This window comes from Thermobia domestica, chromosome 10, assembly GCF_964235325.1.
Source record: "Thermobia domestica chromosome 10, izTheDome1.hap1.1, whole genome shotgun sequence".
Taxonomy (NCBI): domain Eukaryota; kingdom Metazoa; phylum Arthropoda; class Insecta; order Zygentoma; family Lepismatidae; genus Thermobia; species Thermobia domestica.
Window position 1 is genome coordinate 11363911 of NC_137463.1, and position 12272 is coordinate 11376182.

General features: G+C 36.1%; 1 protein-coding gene across 8 annotated transcripts in view; it reads left to right on the top strand.

The window, feature by feature from the left end:
* Positions 1–12272, top strand: part of cyc (basic helix-loop-helix ARNT-like protein cyc) — a 323518-nt gene that overhangs the window by 236611 nt on the left and 74635 nt on the right. For all 8 annotated transcript variants that reach the window (XM_081727689.1, XM_081727685.1, XM_081727687.1 and 5 more), the window contains one exon: positions 8574–8702. In XM_081727689.1, coding sequence (XP_081583815.1) covers positions 8593–8702 — 110 coding nt within the window. In that variant the 5' untranslated portion in view covers positions 8574–8592. The remainder of the gene's footprint in view (positions 1–8573; positions 8703–12272) is intronic.

The following is a 12272-nucleotide window of genomic DNA, read 5'->3' on the forward strand; positions in this document are numbered from 1 at the left end:
TGTCACATTCTTGCTCTCCTTCTGTTGTTTATAGGAAAAACATTGTCGTCCTGTTCGTCATAAGTCAGTTGCATATCCCCAGTTGTTGAAAACGTGTAATTTGATTGTGCAGAGTAATCTCCGAGATTTTTTTTTTTTTTTTTTTTTTTTTTTTACATTGAAACGTTTGCGATAACCTCTCTGAGTCGCAGTAATTGATCGTTGACTTTGAAAATATAAAGTTCCACAATTGCAACTCTTTGTTCAATATTAAATGTAAATGTAAATGAAATGAAATCTTTAAGTTTAACGTCCCACGATTATGCAGGTTAGACTAAAGGAGACGGTGACAATGAGAAATGAGTGAAATGGTAGAATGAAGAAAATGGGAGGAAACGGGAGAACCCCGAGAAAACCCACGAGCACGGTGTTTGTCCACGACAATGTCCACACGGTGCGAGCTGCGATCGAACCAGGGACCCCAAGCACCGGAGCTGAACGCTCTACCATTGAGCCACCTAACGCGCCCCAATATTAAATGTCTACATATCTTCAATTGTAAATCTAAAACTTTTTTTTTAATATTAAAAAAAAAACACCTTTCGGGTTTTCAAGTTTCTAGTTTTCAAAATTTGAAATGTATATATCAGCAACGCTGAATCGAATGCAGAAAACCGCATCATGATGTCTTTTATTCTGTTTTCTCTGTGAAAATAAGTATTGAAACCGGCAGGAATACTAAATTCGAATCACTTCTACGGAACGAGTACTAAATTTGTATACCGGGTAGGAATTTCCACTTCCGGTTGTGATAAAGAGTTCGGGATAGGCATGCTAGGTTGCCTTAAAACGCTGAATTATTAAAAAATAGAACTTCCCGCTATCTGTTACCGTTTACGTTGTATGGCGACATGAATCAAAACATGATTTTCTTGTACCTAGGTGTAAACGATATCGTTTCGTTTAAAGTTATTAATTTACTTAAATGTTTCATATATTATTTTTTCTCGATCTTCGAAAATTTCAGTGACGCACTTTGCATTATGACTGATTTCTGCCAACCTCTTTGTCATATAAGAAGGTAGAAGACTTAATCGCTTCTTTTAATCAAAATAATTTTAAAATTTCTATGTATAGTTTTCTAAATTTATATGATTTTTCACATATAATGGAAAACTTTTGCCCAAAGGTGAGACATGTATCAATCGATGGGTCTCTTCAAGCTGAACAAAATTACATTCCCGAAGTTAATTGAGTATAGTTGATTTTGAGTTTAACGTTCCTTTCAGCAGCTAGGCTATATGAGACGTGGACCTACTGATTAACGTGGAATCCAAACCACATGAGCTCCCGCCGAGAATCGAACCCGGGTCTCCTTCCCGAAGTTAAATCGTCATTAGTAATTTTGGAGGAAAACCGTCAGAAAACTATTTTTCACCATTAAAATTGATACTATACGCGAACCGCACTACTTATTAAGATAGAACTAATACTAACAAAAGAGATAGAATTGGATACTGCTACGAAATATGGCGTCTATTTTGTCTAAAACTTTTCTGTCATCTCTATTGCTTGGAATTAAAACGGTCGAGAATACCGGGGTTAAATTTCCACTTTAAATTTAAATTTCGTAAGAATTATGTGATTTTTTTAATGGAATGTAACATGCGTTTTCTTCGATATTGAACTCTGGCTCGTGGAGTTGGTCACTAAGGAGCAAAGGAATAAATTCACTCATTCTGTTGCTTTTTAATGTGTAACGATAACTTTTCTAATAATTACCCAATTTTAATTAAACATGAAATCGGTTAAGGAAAGGTTCAGTAGGTTCATCCTCAAATTGAAAATAATCATCGTAATTTACATAAGAATTGATTTTTTTTTAAAAAAACATGACATGTGTTTGTTGTAAGCTTTAACAATAACTTGTATTGCTTGGGGATTGAAATCAATCGTTCGCCCCCTTCTTAGAAAAGAAATTTCCTCGCTTGTAATGTGCACTATATCAGACGTTGTTTACACCGCTAGGATGAGACAAACAAAAGTTAAAGGGTGTCCCATAAAGAATACAACTTTTAAAATGCCCGTCATTTCTGTTCTATTAAGTTGGCAGCACTGAATGTTGCACCATTCTCATCAGTTGTCATCGTGGTTAGTAGTCACGGAGCCCCGATGGAACAGCGTGTTGTCATGGTGAAAACTTATTATTACAAATGTGGTGGTGAATGTTGTGAATTCCTACCTGTACAGAAAACACGTGAAGCTCATGCGCTATTCGGCGCCCCGTGACTACTAGTCACAAACACGACAGATGAAAATCAGTAACGTTCAGTGCTGCCAACTTACGAGAAACAGAAGTGGCAGGCATATCAAAAGTTGCATTATTTATGAGACATCCTTTAAATCTGTTATTTAACAGCGTATTTTGTTACATACACAGTACATTAATAAATATTTCTTCCACGAAAATAAAAGCTTTTAAGTATTGTTGGCGAATAACAACATGCTTTTAGAGCATGTTTTCGATTTTCTCAAAAACTACGCATGAGAATTTATTGCCAACAATGTTATTTTGTTCAGCATGGTGTGATCTATTGACAGTTGTGTATGTGTTGTATTTGGACAATATTTGAGTTAAATTAAAATTTAAGAATTATTAATAACACTAGTTAACAAAGGTTTTGTTACATAAAAGGAAATACCTGTTCTTAAAGGAACTTTTTGCGCTGAATTCGAATATGCACTCGGTTTTTCTCCATCACGTACGATTTTCCCGTAACAGAGGGATTTTCGGGAAAATCCCTAAAAATTTCCCTTTTCGTTTATTTTACACCCCAAGATCTTGTCCCCTTGCATATACTAACATAGAAATTATACCTAAGTATACTTTGATTCATATTTAACAAACCCTCCAAGTTTCGTAATAATCGCTTTATTCTTTCTAGAGAAATAAATATGTTTGTATGTATACTGTGTGTACTGTTTATTGCACCTTATAGTAATGCTTTCAGATCTCTTAAGTTGAGGTAAAACGTTTTGCTTTATTACCACAAACACATATATAAAATATAATACAATATAATTTACAAGTGTGACAATTTACAATAAACAATAATACAAATGTACCAAAAGGTCATGAAAAGACAATCAAAACTATCACAATATATGAAACTTCCATTGGGTTACAAAAACGTACACTACTTCCTTCTTTTGTAAGAAATGTTGCATTCTCTAACAAGACCCCCAACAATAGTCCCCCATCATTGAAGGATCCCATTGTCCCTGGTACCTTTTCTCCATTGCCATTATATCTTGGTGGAATCTTTCTCCCTGTTCGTCGCTGAGAGCACCTAGGTTAGCAGGAAAGAAGCTGAGGTGGGAGTGCAAGAAGTGGATTTTTAAAGACATCCTACAACCCAACTCTTTGTATTTCTGTATCATGTCCTGTACGATTTCTGTGTAACTCTCAGCTTTGTTATTGCCCAGAAAGTTGCGCATAACACACTTAAATGCTGTCCAGGCAGCTAGCTCAGCACTGTTTAACTTGCTGTCAAAGCTATCATCAAGCATTAATTTCCTAATTTGGGGACCAATAAACACTCCCGCTGAAATCTTAGCATCACTCAGGTTAGGGAACTTATCTCGCAAATACTTGAAACCTTCACCAGATGTGTCCATGGCTTTGACAAAGTTTTTCATAAGTCCTAACTTGATATGAAGTGGCGGTAGTAATATCTTATTAGGATCTACCAAAGGAGCGTATTTGACGTTGCATTCTCCAGGTACGTAATTCACTCTAGGTTCTCATTCCTTCACTTCATAATGTTTGTCATCAGCTCGGCTATCCCATAAACATAAAAAACATTGGTACTTCGTGTAACCGCACTACAGTCCAAATAAAATACCAACTACCTTGAGATCACAACATATTTGCCAACAATAGTCCTTGTAATTTATAAGATTTAGCAAAGTTGACATGGTGTCATAGGATTCCTTAATCTTCATTGAGTGCGCAAGTGGTATAGAAGGTTTTTTTATTTCCATTATGTAAAAGGACAGCTTTAAGGCTGACCTTTGACGCGTCGATAAATAACCTCCATTCTTGTGGAACGTAAGGAATTCCTAGCTCCGCCATCAACCCATTTATATCCGTACATACGCACACATTATCTTGCATTGAGAAATAGCTTCAAAATTGAACATGCCTTTTCCTGTACACTGATATGTTCGTTTCTGCATCCAATAAGTTCCACTGCTGGAGCCTTGATCCCAGAAGTTCCGCCTCTTGTTTTGTCAGGTGCAAATCACGGACTAGATCATTAAGTTCACATTGCCGGATGAAATGTGGCTCGCGAACACAGTCAGGGATGAACGTTGGATCCTTGAATGTACATGTTGATGTCGATGGTTCATCAAGGTCATGATCATCATCAGAGTCTTTTGGCCATATCTCTTCCCAGTTGGTAGGGGGCTCGGGAAGTGGAAGTTCATCCCCGTGCGGAATAGGTCTAATTGCGGATTTAACGTTGGGATAACTTATTGTGTATTTGCTTTCTTTAGAATGTCCCTTAACTACTGTGAGACAAAAATAACAATCATCCAGATGGTTGGTGGATGATTGTTACATTTGATAACATATTGATAACCATTTCATGAACAAAACGAAAAAACTTGGAGAATTGTATATATATGTATTAAGATATACATATACTGTACGTTTAAAAAAATATACGTTGGAAGTATTTACAGAGAGCAATACAAGTGTGTTGTTGACTATTGTAAATATTCATTTTTATGTCTGTGTTTGTAGTAATAAAGCAAATCGTTTTTACCCCAACTCAGGAGATCTGAAAGCATTACTATCAGGTGCAATAAACAGTGCACACAGTATACATACAAATATATTTATTTCTCTAGAAAGAACGAAGCGATTTTTACGAAACTTTTAGGGTTTATTAAATATAAATCAAGGTATACTTAGGTATAATTTCTATGTTACTATATGTAAGGGGACAGGAGCTAGGGGAATAAAATATGTGAAAAAGGGAAATTTTTGAGGGAATTTCACGAAAATCCCTCTGTTACGGGAAAACTGTACGTGATGGAGAGAAACCGAGTGCATATTCGAATTCAGCGCAAAAGGTTCCTTTAAGATCAGGTGATTTTTCTCATGTAACAAACAAAAAGTTTAAATTTGTTAACTAGTGTAATTAAAAAATATCCATCATTAACCATACTATGTATTGTCTTAATATATAGCTTAATTAGGGTGTATTTCAGTATGTTTCACCTCAGTATGTGGCATGGTTCTCGTATAGCATCAGTTTCAGGTATACAAATTAACACATCAGCCGCATGTTTTTAAAGCATAACGTTAATGTTGAAACATAATCTAAGACAAAGTATCGAATCCACGTGCATGAAAGTTGGGGATCCGATCGGACCTATATGTTGATTTTTCTTTATGAGCAAGGGGACAATTTATAGTTGAACTGACAACTCTGTTTGATAGTCATTTGTTCATTATTACATGTGCAAGCTAGCTTTGTGTGGATGAATTTCTCTTGTTTCTAGTGCTAACAAGTAGTTTCTTTGTTCAATGTAAAACGAAGAAATATGAGCATAATTTGATCTCATTAGTAATAATTGTAAAGTGATTTAGATCTTTCTGAAAATTCATGAAATGACGAAGACTTTCACAACACTGGCAGCTTGCCAAAATAAATTAGAATAAATAATTAATCCACTATTAAACTTTTAACGTGTCATTCAAGAAGCAACACCTAGGTCCGATCGGTCTTACAAATACAGCAAGTACTTGTTACTTGATATTCATCGCCCCTAGCGGCGTTAATCAGCAGCATCTAACAACAGAAGCTACGACGTAAATCTATCCTATATTGAGTGTGATAGAAACTTTACAGTTCATTAACACTAAGGCAGACAAATACTCTAACGACAACTCGACCGATTGGACCTACGAAGATTTTTCCCTAGACCATACCAGTGAGACCAGCCTATCGGACCCACATGGCTGCTAACGTATTAAAAGTCTTTTTTTTTTTTTTTTGTGTGTGTGTCATTTTCTCGAAAATTACGCATTGGCTTTTACACTCTTACGTGTAATTTTGCTCAGGTTTACGAGATCTATGGATTGTGGATATGTCTCATCGATGGACAACCTTTCCTGTTAGTTGCTAATAATATTGTAAAATCAATTGACCTTACAGTAGAAATGGAGTTGCCCTAAGAGGGAATAAGTTTCCTGATGACTGCACAGTCCCATATGCAGTACTGTTTACGGGGTTATCTAAACATTGATGTCTTTGGGTTCATTAAATGCTTGTGGGTATGCATCCCGCCATTCATCAGTGTTTGCTTGGCTGCCTAATCAAGCAGTTTTGGGGTTACTTGGTCCTTGGTTACTTAGTGGATTGATTTTGTAGTTTAGCGTCCCGCTGAGCAGCGAGGCTATATGAGACACAAACCTGCAGCTTAACGAGGGATCCGAACCGCATGAACCCTTATTAGAAATCGAACCTGGGTCTCCCGATCGGATGGCACGTACGCTAACCATATATCCACGAGGGAGTTCAGTTTTCGTTCCTTAACAAAAAATTAATCTTCCTCATGCTAAGTGGGGTCCAACTGGTCTCCAGTTCTTATTTTTAATTAAAATATATCAGTAAATAGTATACAGTAAACCGTCGGTTTAACGTACCTCAAATTAGCGGACTTTGAACTAAAGGACAAAATTTGACTACATACAGAGATCATCTGATTCGGGAATGCTGTCTTATAAATATTTCAGGCATTATTAAGAAACACCATTCAACGGGAAAGCAACTGAAGCATGGGGCTTTATTTCCCATTTTGATATGAAGTTGTAAAGATTTTTTGTCACTGATATGAACATTAAATATTTTACATTTATATTTAAAGCACAATTTCAATTGCAATATCCTATTTTGATTGATGTTCAGAACAGCACAATACGAACAATTTTCATATTAAAAATTAATACGTCTGAAGCGGTGAACTTAGACACTCATTGTATTTAGTGAAATTCAGCTGTCAATTTTATTTGTATAGTTCCTGAATTAGCTCTTATAAAGATTTAAGTGGCAGAGTAAGCTTGTTATTAAAGATTCAATAACTCTTATGAGATTTGGTCGTTGAGGTTTTGTCCAGACGAGATTTTGGGCGGCAGGGTTTTGGCTAGGCGAGATCTTGGCCCTCAAGGTTTTAGGGAACGAGATTTTGTCCGTATATCGGGAAACCAAATTAAAAGAAAAAACTTGCGCATTGACGTAAGTTGTGTATTGTGTAAAGGAAAACTTGTGTAAATGAGAAATATACGTGAATACTTGATAGAGCCGTTACTGGTATGACGTTAAAGAAGACTTATTTGTTTACTAACAATACCCGTTCTTCGCACGGGGAGATTACGTTTCATTTTGGACATTAAGGGGTAAATTTAAATTTAAACGGCATCGAAAGTCGCACTATTTGTCTCAGTGACCCTGAAAACTATGGATTCGACCCTAATATCGGTCATTTTCGATTATATATGTATATACCTTCCCCTTCCCCAAGTTGCGAGGCTGAATTTGGATTTAAACATCGGAAGTGTCACTGTTCATTTCAGCGACCCTGAAAAGTATGGATTCGACACTATTATTAGCCATTTTCGATCAGTTTTAAACATCTCCTTCCCCTCCCCGAGTTGCATGGTCAAAGTGAGATGATAAAAAAACATCCCAGGCTCGAACCTCATCGGTGTTGAAAATTTGATTGAGATCGTCTGGTGGTTTAAGGGGTATGAAGTCACAAACATATTGGCTTTCATTTATATATTATTTTTACAAATAGAAGTCTGTGTGACGTGATTTGGAATAAAATTCGCAATCAACTCTCCAGAAATACCAGTTGCACACTGGAATTTCTGTAAGAAGCAGAATTTAATTAGAGAACGCATGTGATTGTGGGACGTAATTTTACAAATAAATGAATAAATAGTAAAAATAAATAAATAAAAGAACAAGATACCTTTTACAACTGATAAAATTCACTGATAACAATGTTCTGCACAATATAAGTATTATATTAAGTAATTGTCAATTTCAATATTTGTGGTTGATAGACTTCCAAACTATACTGTGGGTAATTATAGGAAGTCTTGTAGAGCGGCTAAGTCCGTTCGCCTCTCTCTCGACAGATCTCGAGCAAAAAATGTCAGATACAGCAAAAAACGGATTTTTTTTTATGAATTCAACATTCAAAAAATATGTTTCATTTCTGTCTTTACGACTTTGTTGGAACTGCAAGTGAAGGAAATTACCATTTCCAGATCAGTGATGACAACCATAAAGCAAAAACGGTAAAAGATATCCAGAAACAAGTGTATGACAAATAAGGTCGTCGTCTTAAGAATAAACCCTATCTTTCGTCTTCTGATGCATATCGAGAAACGAACAGGAACGGACATAGCCATGTACTTAATGTATAGTATAGTTGTGTAAAGCTATCGAAATTATCACCTTGCTTTTTTTTTATTGTAATAATAACAAATTGCTTTTTATTTGTTATTGCAGAAGCTCGTGTTCTACCTCCATGTACCTTGGAGGCGGAGTTGCGGAGAGTGGCGTGGCAATGGAACTTCAGGTCGACAGCAGTACTCTCTCCACAAAAGGTCGTACCCGAAAGAGGAAAGGATCTTTCAAGTAAGTAGTAGGAACAGTGGCGTATTTACGATTTTGTTTCGGGAGGGGCTTTGCTAACTTTCGGAGGGGAGGGAGCGTTGCCAGAAAATGTGAAAATTCTGCAAGATATTTCGGATACTTTACTATAGTAAGTAAGATTTCGGGGGGGGGGCTTAAGCCCGGAAGCCCCCTCCATAAATACGCCACTGAATAAAAGCATAGGGCTAAAACAAAGGATGTAGTGGGCATATATATAGAAGCCAAATATTTTCACAGTCCACCGTACACTCATTTAAAATCTACAAAAGACTGAGCGTATATGAGGGTCATTATACGCTTTATTTTTTAAAGTGATCGAGCGTATACTCGCTAAAAATTCTATATATTTATACCTTAATCCAGTGGTTCTCAACCTTTTCTGACTGTCGACACACTTTACTAAGCGTCCAGGACATCCCAACATATTTGTTTGATATGTTTATTATAAATAGTAATAATATCTACTAATTAGTTTTTATAATTACTCTATATATATCACTGAGCTTTATTGCTACCGCTGGAGGTGTTGACTGGTACAGTCTGTCTCTATTTTAACTAATTACTATTAAATCTAACTAATTATGATTTTTAAATTTTAAAATTTCCTTAGAGGACTGCGTGACATACAAGTGAGTCGCGTCACTTCGGTCTAGAACTACTGCCTTAATCTATCTTAATATGGTCATTGTTTATTTTTGCATAATATATTGCTTAAAGAAAAAACTTGGAATCCCATCCCTTGTGTACGCCACTGTTCTGGACTAGTTCACATCACCATTTCTCAACAGAGTGCATTCGGATGTATAGCATCTTGATAGTGAATTCAAATATGTAATTTGTATGCATTATTGACTTGTGTTATCTCTCCATGCTAATTTCCCATAGACTACTGTACACAGGTGTTACATTTAAGTCTTATACCAGGGAATATCAGATAAAATTAATTTTTCGTTCGTAAATTTATTTCTTTTAGTTTCCACTTTTTTGGGAGGAGGAAGGAGGTGAAGAAAGAAAGCACTGAAAGAGTTGGGAATCGAACCCTGGGGACGAAAGCGCTAACGCTAAGCATATAAACGTAAGGAAGTCAATAAAAGAACGGTACTTTAGTATATCGTACCTTTATCGCCGATCTAATGATTAGCTTGTGTGTCCTTGGTGTACAAGGTCTTGGCTTCGATAATTCCTGGTGGGAGTGGTGGCCACTTTAAACTGGAAGTCTAGTCCTATATAGCCTTTTTGCTGACAAAGGACGTTAAGTACAAAGAAAACAATTAATATTCCTTTCTCTCATATCTCATCAATATCCCTTTCTCTTATATTCCATTAATATTCATTTCTCTTATATCCCATTAATATTCCTTTCTCTCATATCACATTAATATTCCTTTCTCTTATATCCCGTTAATATTCCTTTCTCATATCCCATTAATATTCCTTTCTCATACCCCATTAATATCCCTTTCTCTTATATTCCATTAATATTCCTTTCTCTTATATTCCATTAATATTCCTTTCTCTTATATCCCGTTCATATTCCTTTCTCTCATATTTCTGTAATATTCCTTTTATATCTCATTAATATTCCTTTCATATCCTATTAACATTCCTTTCTCTCATATTCCATTAATATTCCTTCGTAATTCAACAGAGTTAAGATTTTATTTTTAATAGGACTTGCCACGTTATGACCGTCACGCAAAGTTTGGTGAAGATCCGTCGATCTGTTCAAAAGAGAAATGTGTTGTAAAAATAACGTCTATTTTCAAAGATGGAGACAGTCAAGTGTCAGAAACAGATTAAAGACGGAGTAATTTTTCCTTGAATGTTCCATTGAGGCATTAAAGAAGAAAAAAAAGTGATTAAATGTTAAAGCGTGAGATTGGAAGCAGCAAAAACTCTTGTAAAATAAAATCGCTTCGGTTGCTTGTTGCATTGCTTTAGCCCCGCACATCCTGTATGCACGGTGTACGAGGCGGCTGAGAGGTGTTGATTACCACTCTTTGAGAAACATTCTTCCGTGAACATTGTCACGTACTAATTGAGGAGGCTTTTCATTTCCGCCGATTTTGCAGAGCACCGCGTTTCATATTCTTCGGGGGTCCCCTTGAGAGGTCACTTTGCGAGGGACGTTGCCTCGGAAACCGAGATGACTGAAACGACTTCTAATTCATTCCAAAGCACTACTTCTTAATGCAACGACAGATACAGATATTAGTTGGAGACTTAAACAGCTAAGATGGTGGATCATTAATAATCGACCCGCCCCTCCAGTACAAAGAAACAGAACTCTCAAGGGATTGCAGATCAGATCATCAGTTAATGTTTTCACATTTTTGAGATCGTGTAATATTATATATATATATATATATATATATATATATATATATATATATATATATATATATATATATATATATATATATATATATATATATATATATATAGATAGATAGATAGATAGATAGATATAGATATAGATATAGATATAGATATATAGATATAGATATAGATATAGTTTGTTTGTGTGCGGCCTGGGGACCAGACTACTGGATCGAGAGTTACCAAATTTTGGTCGTGGATATCTTGTTTCGGGCCCCAAATCAAGACGAAGCATTTTTTTTTTTTAAATACGAAATTCGAACCAAGGAGGGTCTCAGGGGGGCGTTTACCGGGACATATAAAAGTAGTGAAAAATGACCAATATTAGTGTTGAATTCAGTTTTGCCGTCGCTGAGGTCAATGGTCCGATCGCACTAATTTCCAAATTCACCCCATTCAGCTGCTGGCTGGAGGTCACCAGAGGGGATACCGAGACATGTAAACATAATCCAAAATGACCGATATTAGTGTCAAATCCGTAGTTTTCGCGCTTGCTGATATCAATGGTGAGACTACCATTAACGATGACTTTCAAATTCAGCTACCATTGTATGCGGGCCGGGATCACCTGGGGAAGGGGGGGGAACCGAGACATGTAAAAATAATCCAAAATGACCGTTATTAGTGTCAAATCCATAGTTTTCGCAGTCGCTGAGATGAAAGGTGATACTCCTACAGGCGTTGACTTCCAAATACAGCCCCCATCGGCTGGGGCCAGAGGTTTTTTTTTTTTTTTTCAAAATTGGAATGAAAACACATCTATGTTGTCGGATATACATTCACACAAAATAGACCCAATTTCAGAAATGTTTTTTAATTGTTCTTTCGTTGTTCAGTTTGTTTACTTTGATATTTTATTTGACCCGTGCGAAGAACGGACATAACACAGCTAGTATAATATATATACTGGTAGGTTGATAGATAGATAGATATAGTAGATAGATGTAGAAATTAGCTACTTATAAACTTAACCAAACGTAGCAAAGTAAAGGAATTGTTTCCCTGTAAATGGCTTTGCACATATTAGTGTGTTAAGTTCTTTAGTGCTTAATGCTCTTGCTGTAAATAATTCGAATAGCAGTAAATGACATTGTACAGTAGTAATTACCAGAGGTTCTGTTGTGTACTCTGCCTCCAGCAGGCATTTTTCCATTACTGTAACACTAATTAAAG